The 23,333-nt window shown below is 48.0% G+C and overlaps 1 protein-coding gene across 7 annotated transcripts in view; it reads left to right on the top strand.

Moving 5' to 3' along the window:
- The first annotated feature begins 70 nt into the window (after window positions 1–70).
- MAML1 (mastermind like transcriptional coactivator 1) overlaps window positions 71–23,333 on the top strand; it is a 119,655-nt gene continuing 96,392 nt past the window's right edge. For 2 of the 7 annotated variants that reach the window (XM_056517009.1, XM_056517008.1), the window contains exons 1-2: window positions 71–226; window positions 10,538–10,640. Coding sequence is in view for 1 of the 7 variants with exons in the window: in XM_056517004.1 (XP_056372979.1) it covers window positions 20,772–21,095 (324 nt within the window). In the remaining 6 variants the exon portion in view is untranslated. Of the gene's footprint in view, window positions 227–10,537; window positions 10,641–20,672; window positions 21,096–23,333 lie in introns of those variants that run through there. The other 5 variants (XM_056517011.1, XM_056517007.1, XM_056517006.1 and 2 more) reach the window with 4 other exon arrangements.

Genomic DNA, 23,333 nt, shown 5'->3' with positions numbered 1-23,333 from the left:
CTAGGAAACATTGTCTCAGAGTGAAAAAACAAAAGAAATGTACTGTCACCTGCTGCTCATCTCCTGCATGTGCCATTCCAACAGTGCCAGTCCCGCTGTAACTGCTTTTCTCTGTCATGACACAGGAAGTGCCCACTACTGGCCCAATAACTTGCTGAGGTATGTCACAACGGAGGACAAGAAACCCTGACTGCGGGGAAGGACATAAGTGAGGGATCAGCAACAGGTGAGTACATGTAATTTATTTTTATTTCACACACCCTGAGCAGTTTTAAAAGAGAAAAAATACCACAGTGGGTGGTGCGGGTTCTCAGTCTGTAGAGACGTGTTTCTGCCCAATCCTGCCCATTATTGCCGCAGTCAGTGACCACAGCATGATTGGAGTCAATTCCCCCACTCCAATCAAGTCACCGGGTTTCCCAGTGACCCAATCTCTTATCAGGAAAACACTTCACAATCATCACTGGGGACCTAGAAAGGACCCAAGGGCTGTCTGCATGGGGTGCCTGCTGTCAGTGTACAGTGAATGTGGCCCTAGCAGCAACTTTTGTCCTAGGGACACAGGATATAATGCATTACCATACAGTAGTATGCTAACACATTATGAGGGAAAGGTATCCAGGGTGGCGTAGGTTAACATTTTTCTATTTTTCAATTTGCGTAATGGCATATAATAAATATGGCACTAGTACACATTGGGGGAGATTTATCAAAACCTGTGCAGAGGAAGAGTGGTGCAGTTGCCCATAGCAACCAATCAGATTGCTTCTTTCATTTTCCACAGGCCTCTTTAGAGGCCTGTGGAAAATGAAAGAAGCAATCTGATTGGTTGCTATGGGCAACTGCACCACTCTTCCTCTGCACAGGTTTTGATCAATCTCCCCCATTGTTTTTTTTTAGATCAACTTCAATGCATCACTTTCTATGGTTTCTTCTCTGCGACTGTTTCAGTGACTTATTAACCCATTGCACCAAAATGTGCAACTTATGCCACGAGCAAATGCTGTCCACAGCCATTTTTGTAAGCCACGTCTGGGCTGGTATAGATTTGCGACAAATTGGGCGACAGGTTGCACATGATAAATTCATGACCACTGAAAAAAGTTAACAAGACTATAGCATAGATACACAATTTCAGTAAAAAAAAAAGCATCTAAATCAAATCAAATCAAATCAAAAAAAGTAATAAAAATGATTTTGTGGAAAATTAAAGCACCTTTTTTATGTAGCACACTACATAAAAAACACATACCGTATATACTCGAGTATAAGCCGACCCGAGTATAAGCCGAGACCCCCTAATTTCAACCCAAAATCCCAGGAAAAGTTATTGACTCGAGTATAAGCCTAGGGTGGGAAATACCTCATCCCCCCCTGTCATCATCATCCCCTTGTCATCATCCCACACATCCCCCCTTCATCATCCCCTTATCATCCCACACATCCCCCCTTCATCATCCCCTTGTCATCCCACACATCCCCCCTTCATCATCCCCTTGTCATCATCCCACACATCCCCCCTTCATCATCCCTGTCACGGCCCGCTCCGTGTCCCGGTATCCTGCACGGGGCCGTCTGCGCCTCTCCCCTCGCTCCTGTGTGCCCGTGCCCCGGCATTCTTCTCCCCGCCACTTACCTTCTTCCTCCGTCTCTCCAGCTGGGCAGCATCCTCGTCCCGCTCGCACGGGAGCCGCGTCCGTGGGCTTCTCTCGGCGCGTCTCCCGTGCTTCCTCCTGCAGTGCTGGTGCGCGCGCGTCTCTCCCCCAGGGCGCGCGCGCGCCACTCTGTGAGATTTAAAGAGACAGTACCCTTTCTATTTGTCACTTGTTGGTCCCACCTTATTTAAGCACCTCACTTCCCTTGTTCCCTGCCGGATCTTTGTGCTATTGCCCTAGAGAAAGCGTACCACTACTTTGACTACCTGTGCTACCTGACCTTTAAGCTACATCCCCCACTTCGTACCTTGCCGCCTGCCCTTGACCTTCTGTTACGTTCCTGACCACGCACCCAGTCTCCAGCCTCTGACCTTAGCCCTACCTTCAGCCCGACAGCTTGCCCGCTCCCAACCTCCCAGTTACCCCTCTCTGTGCCAAGTACCACCTCGGCCGCCCGCGTGGTCGAGTCGTACCAGCGGAAGCGACCTGGACGTCGCCTGCCGCAGCAAGTCCATCCTGCTTCGCGGCGGGCTCTGGTGAAGACCAGCGGCGTCTTAGATTCCGCTCCCTGGTGCGGCTCTCTACATCTGCCACGCGGTGCTCAGCGGATCCACCTCCAGTCTTCTCCGGTGAGTGTTACAGCAAGATCCGGCCATGGATCCCGCCAAGGTGCCTCTTCCCAGCATCGCGGATCTCTCTACTGTGGTGGCTCAGCAGTCCCAGCAGTTGGCACAGCAGGCTCAACAACTGAACCAATTATCCGCCATGATGGAGCAGCTCCTCACCATGCAGCAGCAGCAGCTTCAGCAGCCGCAGCCACGGCAACCCGTTCCCGAGCCTGCTCCTGGACCTGAGCCTCCAGCTTCTGCTCTCGGTCCCAAGTTGCGACTCTCCCTGCCCAACAAGTTTGAGGGTGACTCCAAGGCGTGCAGGGGTTTTGTGTCCCAATGCTCCATGCATATAGAATTAATGGCAGATCAGTTCCGTTCGGAACGGGCCAAGGTGGCCTTCGTCCTCAGTCTTCTTTCTGGAAGAGCCTTGGCCTGGGCCACCCCTCTTTGGGACAAAGGCGACCCTATTACATCGGACCTGCAAACCTTTCTTACCGAGTTCCGGAGCGCCTTCGAGGAACCTGCCTGAGCCTCTTCCGCCGAGTCTGCCCTCTTGAACCTTTGTCAGGGAGATTCGTCAGTCGGTGATTACGCCATCCAGTTTCGCACCCTAGCGTCTGAACTGGACTGGAATGAACCGGCACTGTGTGCCACCTTCAAGAAGGGCCTGTCTAGTAGGGTCAAGGATGCCCTGGCCACTCGTGACCCCCCCTCTTCTCTTCAGGATTTAATCCATTTGGCTACCCGCATCGATGTCCGTTTTGCGGAGAGGCAAGGGGAACTCCGCCAGGAGCGTCAGCAGCCAAGACCACGTCGCTTCCCTAGGCTGGCTCCGGTATTACAACACCCACCGGAGGCCCCCTCATCTTCTGTTGTTGACGAGCCCATGCAAGTGGACCGGGCCCGTCTTACCCCTCAGGAAAGAACCCGTCGCAGGGAGGAGAATCTTTGCCTTTACTGTGCCAGCCCAGAACACTTCTTGAATCGTTGCCCTCTCCGTCCTCCTCGCCAGGGAAACGCTCACACCTAGGAGACGTAGGAGAGGCGACCCTAGGTGAGAGGAACTCCTCTCCCCGCTTGAATATCCCAGTTCAGATCACTTCTTCGGGTAATACCTTTTCTGTTTCCGCTCTTGTGGACTCTGGTTCTGCCGGCAATTTTCTTTCCGCTCACCTAGTTTCTAAGTACCGCCTTCCTGTCTCTCGGCTCACTAAACCCTTGTACATATCTTCCATCAGTGGGGAGTGCCTTAATACCGCAGTGCTTGAGGTGACTGCTCCACTCGAGATGCAGATTGGGGTCTTTCATAAGGAAAGGATCGTCTTCTACGTTCTACCTCACTGCACTTCTGATGCTCTCCTGGGTCTTCCTTGGTTGCAGCTTCATGCCCCACTCTTGGACTGGCGCTCCGGAGAGGTTACTCGTTGGGGTCCGGATTGCCACAACCGTTGCCTGAAATCGGTTCAACCTAGATTCCCTCCTCCCACTTCTGTCTTACCTGGCCTTCCTGTCCACTATCGTGAATTTGCCGACGTTTTTTCTGAGCAGCAAGCGGAGTGTCTACCTCCTCACCGTCCCTATGACTGCCCTATCGACCTCCTGCCAGGCACCTCTCCTCCTCGGGGTAGGATTTATCCACTGTCCGCGCCCGAGACCAAGGCCATGTCGGATTATATCCGGGAGAACTTACAGAGGGGATTCATCCGAAAATCTTCCTCCCCTGCGGGAGCCGGCTTCTTCTTTGTGGAAAAGAAGGACGGTTCGCTACGCCCCTGTATTGATTATCGAGGGTTGAATAAGATCACTATTAAGAATCGGTATCCTCTTCCACTAATTTCCGAGCTCTTTGATCGCTTACGCGGAGCTAAGATCTTCTCGAAGTTGGATCTTCGAGGTGCCTATAACTTGATTAGGATCAGAAAGGGGGACGAATGGAAGACTGCATTCAATACCCGAGATGGACACTATGAATATCTTGTTATGCCTTTCGGCCTGTGTAACGCACCAGCAGTTTTTCAGGAATTCGTCAACGACATTTTCCGGGATCTCCTGTACTCCTGTGTTGTCGTCTATCTCGACGACATTCTCATCTTCTCCCCCAGTTTAGAGGTTCACCGGACCCAAGTACGCCAAGTTCTTCGTCGCCTGAGAAGCAACCATCTTTATGCCAAACTCGAAAAGTGCCTCTTTGAGAAGACCAGCCTCCCATTTCTTGGTTATGTCATCTCTAGCCAAGGGCTTCGCATGGACCCAAATAAATTGTCCGCTGTTCTGAACTGGCCTCAGCCTTCTGGATTAAAAGCTATTCAGCGCTTTTTGGGCTTTGCCAACTATTATCGGCAGTTCATCTCACATTACTCTACGCTAGTAGCACCCCTTGTGGCTTTGACTAAAAAGGGAGCGGACCCCAAGTCTTGGCCTTCCCCTGCCGTGGAAGCCTTCTCCCAACTCAAGTCTGCCTTTGCTTCTGCTCCGGTCTTGACACGCCCCGACCCAGACAAATCTTTTTCCCTGGAGGTGGACGCCTCCTCCGTGGGAGCTGGAGCAGTCTTAATGCAGCAATCCACCAAGGGCAAAATGTCCACCTGCGCTTTCTTTTCTAAGACCTTTTCTCCAGCAGAAAGAAATTATACCATCGGGGACAAGGAGCTCTTGGCTATTAAATTAGCTCTGGAGGAGTGGCGTCATTGGTTGGAGGGGACAGTCCTCCCTATTGCCATTTATACTGATCACAAGAATCTCCTTTACCTGCAAACCGCGCAACGGCTGAACCCCCGACAGGCCAGGTGGTCTCTGTTCTTCTCTCGTTTTAACTTCCAGATCCACTTCCGTCCAGCCCATAAGAATATCAGAGCTGATGCTCTCTCCAGGGCCTCTGATGTTACGGGACTAGACTCGCAGCCTCAGCACATCATTCCTCCTGACCGCCTCATTCCTTCAGCACCGGCTTCCCTTCTTCAGGTACCTCCTGGGAAGACCTTTGTACCTCCTCACCTGAGAACCAAGATCTTGAACTGGGGCCACTCCTCCTTCCTAGCAGGACATTCGGGGATCCAGAACTCCATCTCCCTCATTTCCCGTCACTACTGGTGGCCCAGCCTACCCCGCGATGTCTCCGATTTTGTTCGTGCTTGTGTCATCTGTGCCCGGAATAAAACTTCTCGCCAGAGACCGGCTGGCTTACTGCAACCACTTCCCATTCCGGAATCTCCTTGGGAACATATTGCCATGGATTTTATCACGGACTTGCCACCGTCCTCCAATTGCACTGTAATCTGGGTTGTAGTGGACAGATTCTCTAAAATGGCCCACTTTATCCCGCTCCCCAGTCTACCATCCGCAACCCAACTAGCAAGTTTGTTTTTCCGTCACATCTTCCGGCTCCATGGTCTCCCTCTCCATATTGTGTCTGACAGGGGGGTGCAATTTGTCTCAAAGTTCTGGCGTGCTCTGTGTAATCGCCTCAAAGTCAAGCTGGATTTCTCCTCTGCGTACCACCCTCAAACCAATGGTCAAGCAGAAAGAGTGAACCAGACCCTTGGTACCTATCTTCGTCACTTCGTCTCTGCACGACAAGATGATTGGTCCTCTCTTCTACCCTGGGCCGAATTTTCTTATAATCACCATGACTCTGGTTCTTCTGGCAACTCCCCGTTCTTCATTGTCTATGGACACCATCCCCGCCCTCCTCTCCCACTGCCCATCTCCTCCGAGGTCCCTGCGGCTGATTCCCTGGTTCGAGATTTCCAGGCCATTTGGAAAGACACCCAACGTTCATTAACCCATGCTTCCTCCCGTATGAAACTCCAGGCTGACAAGAAGAGAAGACCTCCACCAATTTTCCATCCCGGTGACAAGGTGTGGCTTTCCGCCAAGCATGTTCGCCTTAAACAGCCCAGTTATAAACTAGGACCCCGTTTTCTAGGCCCATTCAAGGTTCTTCGTCAAATTAACCCGGTGGCCTACAAGCTGCTCCTGCCTCGTTCCCTTCGCATCCCTAACACCTTCCATGTCTCCCTCCTCAAACCATTGGTCTTGAATCGATTTTCCACCAAGTCTTGTATTCCATCTCCAATCTCTGGTGCCTCCGACATTTTTGAAGTGCAACAAATTCTTGCCTCCAAACTCTCCAGAGGTAGACGGTTCTTTTTGGTTGACTGGAAGGGATTTGGTCCTGAGGAGAGGTCGTGGGAACCCGAGGAGAATATCCTGGACAAGAACTTAATCCAGAAGTTCCTGCAACTCAAAAGGAAGAGGGGGCCAAAGGGGGGGGGTACTGTCACGGCCCGCTCCGTGTCCCGGTATCCTGCACGGGGCCGTCTGCGCCTCTCCCCTCGCTCCTGTGTGCCCGTGCCCCGGCATTCTTCTCCCCGCCACTTACCTTCTTCCTCCGTCTCTCCAGCTGGGCAGCATCCTCGTCCCGCTCGCACGGGAGCCGCGTCCGTGGGCTTCTCTCGGCGCGTCTCCCGTGCTTCCTCCTGCAGTGCTGGTGCGCGCGCGTCTCTCCCCCAGGGCGCGCGCGCGCCACTCTGTGAGATTTAAAGAGACAGTACCCTTTCTATTTGTCACTTGTTGGTCCCACCTTATTTAAGCACCTCACTTCCCTTGTTCCCTGCCGGATCTTTGTGCTATTGCCCTAGAGAAAGCGTACCACTACTTTGACTACCTGTGCTACCTGACCTTTAAGCTACATCCCCCACTTCGTACCTTGCCGCCTGCCCTTGACCTTCTGTTACGTTCCTGACCACGCACCCAGTCTCCAGCCTCTGACCTTAGCCCTACCTTCAGCCCGACAGCTTGCCCGCTCCCAACCTCCCAGTTACCCCTCTCTGTGCCAAGTACCACCTCGGCCGCCCGCGTGGTCGAGTCGTACCAGCGGAAGCGACCTGGACGTCGCCTGCCGCAGCAAGTCCATCCTGCTTCGCGGCGGGCTCTGGTGAAGACCAGCGGCGTCTTAGATTCCGCTCCCTGGTGCGGCTCTCTACATCTGCCACGCGGTGCTCAGCGGATCCACCTCCAGTCTTCTCCGGTGAGTGTTACAATCCCCTTATCATCCCGCACATCCCCCCTTCATCATCCCCTTATCATCCCACACATCCCCCCTTCATCATCCCCTTATCATCCCACACCCCCCCCTTCATCATCCCCACACCCCCCCTTCATCATCCTCTTCTCATCATTCGCCCTCAGTGGTCTTCAACCTGCGGACCTCCAGAGGTTTCAAAACTACAACTCCCAGCAAGCCCGGGCAGCCATCGGCTGTCCGGGCTTGCTGGGAGTTGTAGTTTTGAAACCTCCGGAGGTCCGCAGGTTGAAGACCACTGCGGCCTTCAACATCATCCAGCCCCCTCTCACCCCCTTTAGTTCTGAGTACTCACCTCCGCTCGGCGCTGGTCCGGTCCTGCAGGGCTGTCCGGTGAGGAGGTGGTCCGGGCTGCTATCTTCACCGGGGGCCCCTCTTCTCCGCGCTTCCGGCCCGGAATAGAGGCGTTGCCTTGACAATGACGCAGAAGTACGTTGGCAATGAACGCACCTCTGCGTCGTTGTCACGGCAACGTGACTATTCTGAGGCCGGGCCCGAAGCGCTTAGAAGAGGCCTCCCCGGTGAAGATAGCAGCCCGGAACCAGTATCCCAACCTACCACCTCCTCACCGGACAGTCCTGCAAGACCGGACCAGTGCCGAGCGGAGGTGAGTACTCAGAACTAAAGGGGGTGAGAGGGGGCTGGATGATGTTGAAGGCCGCAGTGGTCTTCAACCTGCGGACCTCCGGAGGTTTCAAAACTACAACTCCCAGCAAGCCCGGACAGCCGATGGCTGCCCGGGCTTGCTGGGAGTTGTAGTTTTGAAACCTCTGGAGGTCCGCAGGTTGAAGACCACTGCGGGTGGGGGAGTTCACTCGAGTATAAGCCGAGGGGGGTGTTTTCAGCACGAAAAATCGTGCTGAAAAACTCGGCCTATACTCGAGTATATACGGTACATATACATATAGGGTATCCAAATTTGTATAATAACCTGAAAAATTAGTTTATTAGGTTATTTAAAGTAAAAAAGGTGCAGAGAATAAATACCAAAAAGCTAAAAAAAAAAATGTATTCTATAATCACGGCACTATTTAAAAAAAATTTATTTGCACAATAATATATATTTATAGGTGTACCTCCAAAAAGAATACACTTTGTGAGGCATAAAACTAGGCTTCATACAGCTATGTCAATAAAAAAATAAATAGAAAAAAGTTTGGGATGATTAAAGGGGTATTCCAGGCAAAACCTTTTTATATATATATCAACTGGCTCCGGAAAGTTAAACAGATTTGTAAATGACTTCTATTAAAAAATCTTAATCCTTCCAATAGTTATTAGCTTCTGAAGTTTTCTGTCTAACTGCTCAATGATGATGTCACGTCCCGGGAGCTGTGCATGATGGGAGAATATCCCCATAGGAACTGCACAGCTCCCAGGACGTGAGTCATCAGAGAGCAGTTAGACAGAAAACAACAACTCAACTTCAGAAGCTAATAACTATTGGAAGGATTAAGATTTTTTAATAGAAGTCATTTACAAATCTGTTTAACTTTCCGGAGCCAGTTGATATCTATAAAAAGTTTTGGCCTGGAATACCCCTTTAAAGGGTACCTCCAATCGTGCTCCCAGCAGCAGGATATGCCCGAAAATATCAGGGCTGCTTCTGATCAAATGGCTTGCTTGCCAACAATCACAAACTGGGGACGGAGTTGACAGAAGTTCCATACAAGTCTATGGGACTCCCGGCAACTCACTCCTCAGATCATAATAGCCTGCAAGCAAGTTACGGGATCAGAAGTGGCCCCAGACATATCTTGCTGCCAGGGGCACAATTGGAGGAAACCTAAAAAGCAGGGAGGCAGGGAGACCAGGGCATAAAAATTTAGTGGGTCAAAATAGAACATGGTAGGCAGGTGGGTGTTACACTGTTGTTGTTGTTGTTTGTCCCCCATTATTATTATTAGAGATGAGCGAACTTACAGTAAATTCGATTCGTCACGAACTTCTCGGCTCGGCAGTTGATTCCTGCATAAATTAGTTCAGCTTTCCGGTGCTCCGGTGGGCTGGAAAAGGTGGATACAGTCCTAGAAGACTCTTTCCTAGGACTGTGTCCACCTTTTCCAGCCGACCGGAGCACCGGAAAGCTGAACTAATTTATGCAGGAAAAGCCATCAACTGCCGAGCCGAGAAGTTCGTGACAAATTGAATTTACTGTAAGTTCGCTCTAATTATTATTATTATTATATTTTTATTTATTTATTACTTTATAAGTTCATCTCTAATTATTATTATTATATTTTTATTTATTTATTACCAAAGCCCTACCGGGATCTCTACTCAGACTTTTATTATTAGGAGAGTCTAGATTATGAAAGTTTTGCATTACTGTATAATGAAAATCTGTAAAAAATAATATTTGTATGACTGAAACCTGTAAAGCACAGGGAATGTTTAGGTCGATATACAGATAAAAAGGTATAATTGTATTTAAGCATCTCTCTGTCCAAGCACTAATCTAGCTCCATGGTAAGTGATTTTTAATGCATGCTCCGACATCCAAGCAATAAAGAGATTTAATGCATTTTATGGTCAGACTCTCGCTACTGCACATTTTTAATACTCCAGTTCATAAGGACTCCTCTGTACATGCTTTTAGCCAAGATCTTGTCTACTTTTAATCTCACAATGCAATGTGTGCAGATATTATTTTGCAAAGTGCCTGGATTTGACAGCACAGCTTGTCGACCTTAAAAGACCCCAGATGGGCCAATGTGAAGCTGTATAAGGCATCAAAAGAGAAGGACCCATTACCTTAACTCCTACCTCTAAATACAATGTATTTGGAAACTTTTCAGACCCTTTTACGTTTTTTAAAATTCATCCTTCGGCAGTTTCCCCAGACACAGAATATGGGCTTGGAAGTTTAATCTTGGTTTCTCACAGTCTGAGAGACCCTTGGGTACTTTTTGCAAATTCCAGGTAGATTTTCATGTGTGTAGTCTTCTTTTTTGCCACTCTGCCGTATTGGTGGATGGCTGCAGTGTTTGGTCACTAGTCGCTGTATTTTTACGATAAGCTTTGACGCTTTTGCTCGTGAACTTGTAAATGTCTCTTGTAAATGTAGACTGACTTGATGAACTAGCTTGTGTCCTTTTTTACTTAGCAAACTAACAAGAATCTTTACAACAATCGAGCACACTAAATTTGTTCTCCTAAATACCACCTGTCTCTTTACTTCTTTGTAGATATTTGGATATCCTTGCAGCGGTACTTTCTAGGCAGACAGATTGACTGTAGAAATGATTGAAACAAAAGACAGACAGCGCTCCGTAGTGCATTAACCAAGAGGTACACTGGAGGGGGGCTCAGACAAAGTGAACGCTTACCCCAGAAGGTTACACTCCCCAAGTGCAACGATGGATCAGAGTATGGGAATTAACGAGTGACTGCAGCCTTTCCACATCCAAATAAATGCAATCTTTAGAAAAATCCTCCAGTGGTCGACGGGATGCAAGGCGCTGAACACAGTAGTAAAAGGGAACTGACGTTTATTCACCCATGATGCAACGCGTTTCACAGTACAACTGATGAAGCAGGCATGCCTGATGAAGCAGATGTACTGTGAAATGCGTTGCATCATGGGTGAATAAACATCAGTTCCCTTTTACTACTGTGTTCAACGCCTTGCATCCCATCGACCACTGGAGGATTTTTCGAAAGATTGTAGAAATTATTGTAATATTGTGGTCTACTTGTATGAGGTGTGAGTGACTTTAGCTCAGGGCCAGCTCTAGCCTAAGGCAGCTGCCTTAGGGCACTGACAGTGGGGAGCGGAAAAATCTGAATCCCCAGCCACTGACAGGGGATTCGGATCACTAGCAGCACCCACCCCAAGAAGGTAAAATGAGTAGCAATGCGTACATATCCCTCATACTTACACACAGCTATCATACATACACCAGTCATATACACATCTCTTATACATACATATACCGTACATCAATGCGAAAAGGTGGGGGGCCAGGAGGTGATTGGGTACGGGTCGGCCTAGGGCACCACAAAACTAAAATACACCACTGATGGGTTGTGGAATATTGGTTTAGATTGGTGTTGTCCAATCTGCTGCTTTCCAGCTGTTGCACAACCACAACTCCTATGATGTTCTGGCAGCTTTCTGGAGCAGGACTTAGGGGTCTGAGGGAGGAGGTTAGAGGAGCATAGAGAGGACTTAGGGGTGGGGGGGGGGGTGGAACAGAGGAGCGTGGAGAGGACTTAGGGGTAGGAGGGGGGTGGAACAGAGAAGCCTGGAGGAGGAGGACAGAGGGGTCTAGGGAAGGACAGTGCAGGGGTGGGATTTGGCTGACAAAGAAACAGTGTATGACAATATCATTATGGGCACAGTGTGTGGCAGTATTATATTCAGGAGGTAACTGAGGTAACAGGAGAAGCGGAAATGATAGACAACTATTGGACAACAGCTGGACATGTAAACATAAACTGTTCTCTTCACATTAACTGCGTAGGCAATGTATGACAATTGAGCAAACTTTAACCTTTTACACTATGCAGAGAACTCAGTGTAGGTATGTTTTACCAGAGAAGCACAAGAATATGCATATTCTATGTAAGAACAAGAATACGAATATGCATGTGTCTGTGTCAGACCTGCTGTGCCAAATCGCATCTTGTCTGTATACTTTCTGTGCCAGATGGAAATTATTTTGGTGAGTGCTTGGATCTTTTGTATGCTACATTTTTGGCTTTAATGCAACCACGTGCACCACCACCGTCGCAGTTGTGTTAACATTTCTTCCATGCCAGTATTGACTGACGCATCTCTCCCTATACAATCATACGGAGGGACACATCACTCAAGGCTGGCAGGGTGGGGGGCAGCAGCAGGGAACCACCCCAATGACTAACTACCCAAGTCCTGGGGGCCCATGATTTGTCTGAAATGCTTATGCGCAGTGACAGGTTCACTTGCCTGAGGAGTATACACAAAAAGTGTACAGTCTAAAACTACCTTTAAGTGCAACTTTTCAGAATAAGCTGTGTATGTACATGAGGGGTGGCACTGTTTCTGATTATTATAAAATGTGTACTTTTGTTCAAAATGTAAACCCCAGGACAAGAAAAACAAGAGCCCTTTAGTTCAATGAGGAAGGAAGTAAGGAGGAATATTATCACCATACATGTTACCATCATACTGTTACTGACCAAATCATGTATACTGAGACCAATAATACCAGTACACAGGGAGGAATATTATCACTACGCATATTACCATCATAGTGTTACTGACCAAATCCTGTATACTGAGACCACTATTACCAATAATACCAGTATACAAAGAGGACATATTACCCCCACACAGTGACCATATAGTGGTAGATATCAGCTCTACACAGACTCTACAGACCATATAAGTCATTACATACAGTTACATCAGGTGACGTCTTCTCTGATCGGAGTCATTCACTTTCCTTTTTCTTCTCCTTCTGGCCTAGACTGTCATGATGATTTCTTCCTTTCACAACTCGTCTCCACAGAACCTGCCAGACAAACATTTTAGGCTCCACACTTTTCCTGCACCAATAACGCTCCACACAGAAATAATAGAGGGGCTAGATAAGTGGGTTGGGAAAGAGTAGGTAGGTCCATCCCCCACCCATTAGGTAGTTAGGTCGCTCCAGAAAGTAGACAGGTCCCTTTACATAGTTTCCTCCATTACACAGGTGTCCAGAGTAGGGAGGTACCACCTGTAGGTAGGTCCCCATGTAGATTGCTGCCCCCTGTAGATAGTTACTCCCTGTATGCAGTAGCAGCACCCTTTAAGTGGGGGGTACTCCCTATAAGCAGCTCTACCGTATATAGTTGCAGCCCCCCCAAATATAGTAGGAACCCCCCAATTATGTAGTAGTAGCAGCCCCTTAGGTATTAATCAGTAGCCCCCCTAGGTAATAATATTCAGCAGCCCCCACATTAGGTCTAGGCAGCAGAGTTCCCCCACATTAGGTGTAGGCAGCAGAGTTCCCCCACATTAGGTGTAGGCAGCAGAGTTCCCCCACAGTAGGTGTAGGCAGCAGAGTTCTGCCACAGTAGGTGTAGGCAGAAGAAGTCCCCCACAGTAGGAGTAGGCAGCAGAGTTCCCCCACAGTAGGTGTAGGCAGCAGAGTTCCCCCACAGTAGGTGTAGGCAGCAGAGTTCCCCCACAGTAGGTGTAGGCAGAAGAGTTCCCCCACAGTAGGTGTAGGCAGCAGAGTTCCCCCACAGTAGGTTTAGGCAGCAGAGTTCCCCCACAGTAGGTGTAGGCTGCAGAAGTCCCCCACAGTAGCTATAGGCTGCAGAGTCCCCCCACAGTAGGTGTACGCAGCAGAGTCCCTCCACAGTAGGTGTAGGCAGCAGAGTCCCCCCACAATAGGTGTAGGCAACAGAGTCCCCCCACAGTAGGTGTAGGCAGCAGAGTCCCCCCACAGTAGGTGTAGGCAGCAGAGTCCCCTGACATAAGGTGTGGGCTGCAGAGTCCCTCCACAGTAGGTGTAGGCAGCAGAGTTTCCCCACAGTAGGTACAGGCAGCAGAGTCCCCCACAGTAGGTACAGGCAGCATAGTTCCCCCACAGTCGGTACAGTGCAGACGCCGATGAGTGACGTCATGGGCGTCATGACGTGTGGGGGCGGAGATAATGTCTCCTCTCTGTGTAGGCAGCAGATGCGGCTCACACAGAGAGGAAACGATGTCTGCCTTGGGATCCGGGACAAGTGTTTACCTGTCCGGGCCCTTGGACCATGTCCGAATGGACCGGCCGGTCAGTCTGCCCCGACCTGTCCTATTTCGTGCATTGGACAGCGAAGCACAGGCCGGCCGCCGCCGGCCAACAGAGCAGGTGGCCCTGACCTCCAGCTTTAGAAGTTGTAGCTTTTCCAGCTCTGTCATCTTTCTGTGTAGCTCCGCCTCTAGTGACTAGAGTGGTAACAAAGGTGGGTAAGTGTACTTCAGATCATAGTATACAGCCATCTTTATAGATGAATTAACTAGTGAATTAACTAGCGCTGCTCAGCAGCGCTTGTTAACTCTATCCTTCATGGGCATGGGCATAGGGCTTGACCCAGCAAGGGGTTACAGTAAAACAACAATCTATAGTGATCTCTATACAGAGATCTACCGAGCGCATTCGCCTCTGCTACATTAATGTAGCAGACCACAATTGCCTCCGTTACATTAAAGGGGTACTCCGCACCCCTAGACATCTTATCCCCTATCCAAAGGATAGGGGATAAGATGTCAGATCGCCGGGGTCCCGCTGCTGGGGACCCCCGGGATCTCGGCAGCAGCACCCAGCTGTACGGCTTCCACCTCACACCGGCAACGCTGGAGGCTTCAGAGCCCGACCACAATGGCGGACAAGCGTGACGTCACGACTCCGCTCCGTGTGACGTCACGCCACGTCCCCTCAATGCAAGTCTATGGGAGGTCCGTCACGCCCCCTCCCATAGACTTGCATTGAGGGGGCAGGGCGTGATGTCACACGGGGCGGAGTCGCAACATCACGCTCGTCCGCCACTGTGGTTGGGCTCCGAAGCCTCCAGTGTTGCCGGTGTGAGGTGGAAGCCGTACAGGTGGGTGCAGAAGCCGAGATCCCGGGGGCCCGGCGATCTGACATCTTATCCCCTATCCTTTGGATAGGGGATAAAATGTCTAGGGGTGCGGAGTAACCCTTGAACATAACAGTGCGCACTTACCTACGCTATGTTAACACAGCAGTGCGCAATTGCCTCTGCTACATTAACGTGCGGCTAAACTAATATGGGACATGGAACTTCTTAGCTATGAGGAAAGGTTAAAAGAATGACTTTTGTTTAGTCTTGAGACTAAAGAGACGTTTAAGTGGGGATATGATCAATATATATGTATATATGTAAGTATATAAATGGCCCATACAAAAAATATGAAGAAAAACTGTTCCAGGTTAAACCCCCTCAAAGGGGGCACTCCTTTCATCTGGAGAAGAAAAGGTTTGGAACTGTGAACTTATGAAACAGCCTACCTCAGGAACTGGTCACAGAAGGAACAGTTGAAAGCTTTAAAACAGGGTTAGATAAATTCCTGGAACATATTAACATTATATATAAAATCCCATCCCTTACCCTTCATCCCACCACACCCCTTCCCTTCAATTTCATGGTTGGACTTGATGGACGTATGTCTTTTTTCAACCATACTATGTAACGTAGTAGAGCGCAATTACCATTGCTATATTATCATAGCAGGGCAAATTAGCATATTAGCATAGAGCAATTGCTTCTGCTTATGTTGCAAAACTAAAAATCCCAACCTGCCTGGACAGCCTTTGGCTGTCTGGGCATGCTGGAAGTTATAGTCTCTACACTGTACAAGTTTAGCATGTAGAAGTGAGCTACGCTATGCTGCACCCTCCACTCTAAAACTACGCTATGCTTCCTAAATGACTTTCTCTCTGCCTGTAAAACTAAGCTAGCTACACTAACTATGCTACACTTTGTAAAACTACGCTAACCATACGCTACGCGGCTCCCTGACCTGTGCCAAGAGCATCTGTACTAAACTGTGCATGCGCTTGCAGTTTACAAGACCCTCCATCTACGCTAAATATGCTACCCTTATGTAATGCTGCCCCTTGAGCTGGGTCGAGAGGGTATGTGTAGCCCAGCCAATCAGAGAGCAGCGGGGTACCGGCTGCCATGTCTGTAGTAGAGCAGGATAGGTTTGCTATGGGGATTTGTTCCTACTCTGGAAAGTTCCTAAAATGGACAGAGGTGTCAGCAGACAGCACTGTGGTCAGACAGAAAAAAATCCAAAAAGAAAACATCTACGCTAAATATGCTACCCTTATGCTACACTGCCCCTTGAGCTGGGTCGAGAGGGTATGTGCTATAAATAGAACTAAAAAATAGGACAATCCGGATGGCGCCTTCCTTTGTATAAATAGAACGTAAAAATTGTCGATCTGGTTTAAAAGGCAATATTTATTGGATTTGACATAAAATAAAATAATAAAAGAGGGTGCAACTTAAAAGTTTCGAATCCGAACCGGATTCTTCATCAGGCAGGGTATGTTACAGCAAGGAAAGTGCGCCAACTTTAAATGTGAACAACTGAAGTACCGCCGGGTCACAGGTCAGGCAGGTGTGTCAATATACAATGTTCAATATAATGGACAGTATTAAAATACTACTAACATTAATAAATATACACATATCTACCCTAAGTAATAATGGATGTAAATTTAATGCTTAGGAGGTACGGGGGTATGTTTTGCAGCGCTGGAGACCATTATTTTGCTGCCCACTGTGATCAGTACTTCAGTTGTTCACATTTAAAGTTGGCGCACTTTCCTTGCTGTAACACACCCTGCCTGATGAAGAATCCGGTTCGGATTCGAAACTTTTAAGTTGCACCCTCTTTTTATTATTTTATTTTATGTCAAATCCAATAAATATTGCCTTTTAAACCAGATCGGCAATTTTTACGTTCTATTTATACAAAGGAAGGCACCATCCGGATTGTCCTATTTTTTAGTTCTATTTATTCCATTTCCAACCATAACCTGAGGTCACGGGCAAGGACGCTGAGGCAGCCACCTCTTTCACGTCGAGTATACATGCCATCTAAGGTGTTGTACTCGAAGTACAACACCACACGGTAAGGTGCAATTAACCTGTACTTCTGACTCACGGTATTTCACTAGGAGCGCACCTCTTTTTCTTTACCTACTTTTGAGAGGGTATGTGCGGCCCAGCCAATCAGAGAGCAGCGTGGTAACGGCCGCCATGTCTGTAGTAAACTGCGCACGTTTTACTCAGTTAACTCCAGGCTTTTTCGTTCCCTGGAAGGTGCCTTTTGGAGACTCTCTGGAGATGCTGTGACAGATGGCCATCCTTCCGGGCTCCATCCTGGTCCAGACATCTGATCTCCTCCAGCACCTGTTCCCCTCAATTCTTCACTCAGGAAGTGATGCAGATAGCCGAAGGCTAACCGAGCATGCTGGAAGTTGTAGTTTTTCCACAGCTGGAAGCACACTGCTTGGGAAACACTGCTCTAGAGCCACCTCTGCTGTCACATGACTATAAAGAAAAGTATCGGTAATTGGTATTAGTACGTACTTAAAGGGGAACTCCACTGGAAAACATTGGCCCTCATTTACTATTCTAAACCCGACTTGTTTTGTCGGGTTTTATTGGCGCATCTTTGTCTGCGACATGTCGCAGACATCGTGGGCCAGTCTGCGACATGATGCGACATTTTTTCCCGACGGACCCGATGTAGATTCTCCCAAACCCGAAAAAGGGGCGTAACCCGACATTTCTGAGCTTTCCCACGTATTTATAAAGGTTTCCAACCCGAATTTGTTGAATTGTTGTGGATTTTTTCCCGACAACTCAGAGGAGTTGGAAACCAAAACCAACAAAAAACACGTGCGACAAACAGGATGCGACATAATAATAAATACCAGGGGAAAAAAGCAGTCGGGTAAGAAAGCAAGATAGACTTACAACCCGATTTTCTAAGTAAATGAGGGCCATTATCTTTTAAATTAAGTGGTGCCAGAAAGTTAAACAGATTTGTAAATGACTTCTTTTTAAAAATCTTAATTCTTCCAGTACTTATCAGCTGCTGTATACTACAGGGGAAGTTGTTTTCTTTTTGGATTTCTTTTCTGTCTGACCACAGTGCTCTCTGCTGACACCTCTGTCCATTTTAGGAACTGTCCAGAGCAGGAGAGGTTTGCTATGGGGATTTGCTCCTGCTCTGGACAGTTCCTAAAATGGACAGATGTGTCAGCAGAGAGCACTGTGTTCAGACAGAAAAGAAATCCAAAAAGAAAACAACTTCCGCTGTAGTATACAGTAGCTGATAAGTACTGGAAGAATTAAGATTTTTAAATAGAAGTCATTTACAAATCTGTTTAACTCTCTGGCACCACTTAATTTAAAAGAAAATGTTTTCCAGTGGGGTACCCCCTTTAAAAAAAAAAAAAATTGCTACTTGTATTCGGTCTAACAAAAAAATAAAAATAAATAAAAAATAAAAGAAAGAAAATGGTATTGGAACCTTAGTAGTTCAGGGGACACTGACCTCCATTTGCGGGTTGGGTTGGAGGTCTCAACAGTTGCATTAGCTAGTTCCCAATAGATTAGCTAGTTATGACCTATCCTATGGATAGGCAATATCTTTACATCTCGGAACAACGCCTTTAAAGGGGTACTCCACTGGCCAGTATTCGGAAGTAAGTGTTCCGAACGCTGTTTTCGTGCTGTGGGGGTTGGCCACTCCCATTGTTATGTCATGGTCACGCCCCTCAATGCAATAACTACACTAAAAGAAGGAGAGATACCCAATATAATGCACACCCACAATAACTGTAATCCAAAAAGTACATCTTTATTACATATAAATAGTACAAAAAGCAGACAATACAGTTAAAACCAATTAAAAAAGGCCCAATTGGCCACTGCACAAACGAGGGGGGGGGGGGGGGGGGGGACCCCCTACCAAAAGGAAAGGGGAGAAACCCCACCCAGGGCACCTGCCTCCACAAATACTTAGGTTATCAACCTATCATACAACAAGAATATTAAATCAATACAGTCCTGTCCCCACAACACCAATAATATGTATACAACCTGAATATCCTCAGTATATAGCACAGGGGACTGGTAGTAGAGGACAATAGATGGAGGAGTAATATGGCAGGTGCCCCCCTAAAGACCCCACGCGTTCCGTTGCCCGTCGGCAACTTCCTCCGGGGTGTTGTGCCTCCTTGATTTAGTCTCTGCTATATATACCAAACATAATTACCCTAATTATGGTGAAGGAGTTACCTGTTTGCCCATTGTGTCCTGTCTCCGGTCATTGACCCGCTTGTACTTCCGGGTACAGAGAAGGTTACATCAGTTCCCTGATCTACATCCGCTCCGTCACTCTCTTACAGCTGCGTCCCACACACACGTCACTCACGCATGTGCAGGGTATACTCCATATCAACAGCCTGCGCATGCGTGAGTGACGTGTGTGTGGGACGCAGCTGTAAGAGAGTGACGGAGCGGATGTAGATCAGGGAACGGATGTAACCTTCTCTGTACCCCGAAGTACAAGCGGGTCAATGACCGGAGACGGGACACAATGGGCAAACAGGTAACTCCTTCACCATAATTAGGGTAATTATGTTTGGTATATATAGCAGAGACTAAATCAAGGAGGCACAACACCCCTGAGGAAGTTGCCGACGGGCAACGGAACGCGTGGGGTCTTTAGGGGGGCACCTGCCCCCCCCCCCTCGTTTGTGCAGTGGCCAATTGGGCCTTTTTTAATTGGTTTTAACTGTATTGTCTGCTTTTTGTACTATTTATATGTAATAAAGATATACTTTTTGGATTACAGTTATTGTGGGTGTGCATTATATTGCGTATCTCTCCTTCTTTTTGTGTAGTTATTGTTGTTTGGTACGCTTAATAGCGTATGATGCTGAGCCCGCCTGCTTTCTATATACATAGCCCCTCAATGCAAGTCTATGGGAGGGGGCGTGACTGCCATCACGCCCCCTGCCATTGACTTGCATTGGGGGGGGGCGTGACCATGACGTCACACGGCGCGTGGCCGACCCCCACAGCGCAAAAACAGCGTTCGGAACACTTACTTCCGAATGCTGGCCAGTGGAGTACCCCTTTAATTACGTAAGATAATGTCTTTTATATCAAACACAATATTGATAAGAAAAAAAGTTCCGAACTATGGACTTTCCCAAACTTTCCGGTTCTAGAGTAGGATTTTTTTTTATAATTATTATTATACAAGCGTAGTTATGAAAGAGCCAACCACAAACAGGAGATCCACATTACATGGAATTAGATTGTCACGGCGCAGAGCTATAAATAGCCGCTGTGTTATATTGTGCGCAGCTCAGCGTTAATCAGGAGTCGCTGCCCTTTTCTCTATTTATAGCCTCACTGCAGAATCTGAACTTTGTTCCATTAAAAAAATAAAAGGGTCCAAAAAAAAAAAAAAAGTTAAACAAATAAACCACTTGTTTTGTTTTGAGCTAAGGAAACTTAGAACAAACTTCTGCTGCCGGGGGAGGAGTCTTACCCTAAACTGCTTCCTGATAGGGCGAAAGGAAAATTCCTCGCAGTCTCCACCCTTTTTTTCCCATCGCCTCCCCCGTAGACAAACAACTCCGTTTACAAAACACGACGTCACCGCTCGGCCCCGCCCAGCTGGAGTTTTATTGGCTTGCGCCCCGTGACGTCACGTGAGGGGAAAAAAAAAAAAAGAGAGAAAGAAAAAAAAGGAAAAAAAAAAAAAAAAAGCAGTTTCAAGATGGCGGCTGCGCAGATAACAATGGCGAGAGGGCGAAGAGGGTCCGGGGGACTGTGAAGCGGGAGGGGAGGGCTCGTTGCAGGGAACAGGTTGCGCTCGTCGTCCCCCCCCCCCGCCCCCAGATGGCGGATTTCGTGGTTCCCCGGCACAGCGCGGTGATGGAGCGCCTCCGCCGGCGGATAGAGCTGTGCCGGCGGCACCACGGCAACTGTGAGTCCCGCTTCGATGCGGTGTCCGGAGAGCGGCTGGAGCTAGAGCGGCAACACACCTTCCAGCTGCACCAGCGCTGCCTGCAGGCCAAGGCCAAGAGAGCCGGCAAACACAGGCAGCAGCCACCGCCGGCCAGCAGCGACCAAACCCGGGGCAACCAGGCCAGCAGCGGCACCATGGAGCCGGGAGACGGGGGCAGCAACGGGGAGCAGTGCCGGAACAGCACCCTGATCGCGGTAAGAGCCGTCCGGCGGGGAGCAGTGGAGGGTGGGGGTGGTAGTAGTCATCATCCTCACTGCCTGCGGGGACTCTACAAGTTTATTAAGGGGACAGAAAGTTCTGTCAGATTGTGAAAAGTTTCCTAAAAGTTTATATTGTCCCATTGTAGTAATTGTCATTACAGATTCTGAGGGGCAGTATAGATGTCTATGGTTGTGTATACATAGGGGGCAGTATAGATGTCTATGGTTGTGTATACATAGGGGGCAGTATAGATGTCTGTGGTTGTGTATACATAGGGGGCAGTATAGATGTCTATGGTTGTGTATACATAGGGGGCAGTATAGATGTCTATGGTTGTGTATACATAGGGGGCAGTATAGATGTCTATGGTTGTATATACATAGGGGGCAGTATAGATGTCTGTGGTTGTGTATACATAGGGGGCAGTATAGATGTCTATGGTTGTGTATACATAGGGGGCAGTATAGATGGCTATGGTTGTGTGTACATAGGGGGCAGTATAGATGTCTATGGTTGTGTGTATACATAGGGGGCAGTATAGATGTCTATGGTTGTGTGTGTGTGTATACATAGGGGGCAGTATAGATGTCTATGGTTGTGTGTGTGTGTATACATGGGGGGCAGTATAGAGGTCTATGGTTGTGTGTGTATATACATAGGGGGCAGTATAGATGTCTATGGTTGTGTGTATATACATAGGGGGCAGCATAGATGTCTATGGTTGTGTGTGTATATACATAGGGGGCAGTATAGATGTCTATGGTTGTGTGTGTGTGTGTATATACATGGGGGGCAGTATAGATGTCTATGGTTGTGTGTATATACATAGGGGTCAGTATAGATGTCTATGGTTGTGTGTGTGTATATACATGGGGGGCAGTATAGATGTCTATGGTTGTGTGTGTGTATATACATGGGGGGCAGTATAGATGTCTATGGTTGGTTGTGTGTGTGTGTGTGTGTATATACATGGGGGCAGCATAGATGTCTATGGTTGTGTGTATATACATGGGGGGCAGCATAGATGTCTATGGTTGTGTGTATATACATGGGGGCAGTATAGATGTCTATGGTTGTGTGTATATACATAGGGGGCAGTATAGATGTCTATGGTTGTGTGTATATACATAGGGGGCAGTATAGATGTCTATGGTTGTGTGTGTGTATATACATAGGGGGCAGCATAGATGTCTATGGTTGTGTGTATATACATAGGGGGCAGCATAGATGTCTATGGTTGTGTGTATATACATAGGGGGCAGCATAGATGTCTATGGTTGTGTGTATATACATAGGGGGCAGTATAGATGTCTATGGTTGTGTGTGTATATACATAGGGGCAGTATAGATGTCTATGGTTGTGTGTGTGTATATACATAGGGGGCAGCATAGATGTCTATGGTTGTGTGTGTATATACATAGGGGGCAGCATAGATGTCTATGGTTGTGTGTGTGTGTATATACATAGGGGGCAGCATAGATGTCTATGGTTGTGTGTGTGTACATAGGGGGCAGCATAGATGTCTATGGTTGTGTGTGTGTATATACATAGGGGGCAGTATAGATGTCTATGGTTGTGTGTGTATATACATAGGGGGCAGCATAGATGTCTATGGTTGTGTGTGTGTATATACATAGGGGGCAGCATAGATGTCTATGGTTGTGTATACATAGGGGGCAGTATAGATGTCTATGGTTGTGTGTGTATATACATAGGGGGCAGTATAGATGTCTATGGTTGTGTGTGTATATACATAGGGGGCAGCATAGATGTCTATGGTTGTGTATACATAGGGGGCAGTATAGATGTCTATGGTTGTGTGTGTATATACATAGGGGGCAGCATAGATGTCTATGGTTGTGTGTGTGTGTATATACATAGGGGGCAGCATAGATGTCTATGGTTGTGTGTGTGTATATACATAGGGGGCAGTATAGATGTCTATGGTTGTGTGTGTGTATACATGGGGGGCAGTATAGATGGCTATGGTTGTGTGTGTGTGTGTATACATGGGGGGCAGTATAGATGGCTATGGTTGTGTGTGTATATACATGGGGGGCAGTATAGATGGCTATGGTTGTGCGTGTATATACACATTGGGGGCAGTATAGATGGCTATGGTTGTGCGTGTATATACACATGGGGGGCAGTATAGATGGCTATGGTTGTGCGTGTATATACACATGGGGGGCAGTATAGATGGCTATGGTTGTGTGTGTATATACACATG

This window comes from Hyla sarda, chromosome 4 (assembly GCF_029499605.1).
Source record: "Hyla sarda isolate aHylSar1 chromosome 4, aHylSar1.hap1, whole genome shotgun sequence".
Classification (NCBI taxonomy): domain Eukaryota; kingdom Metazoa; phylum Chordata; class Amphibia; order Anura; family Hylidae; genus Hyla; species Hyla sarda.
Note: the sequence above shows the minus strand (reverse complement) of the source record. Positions and strands in the feature narration are given on the sequence as shown.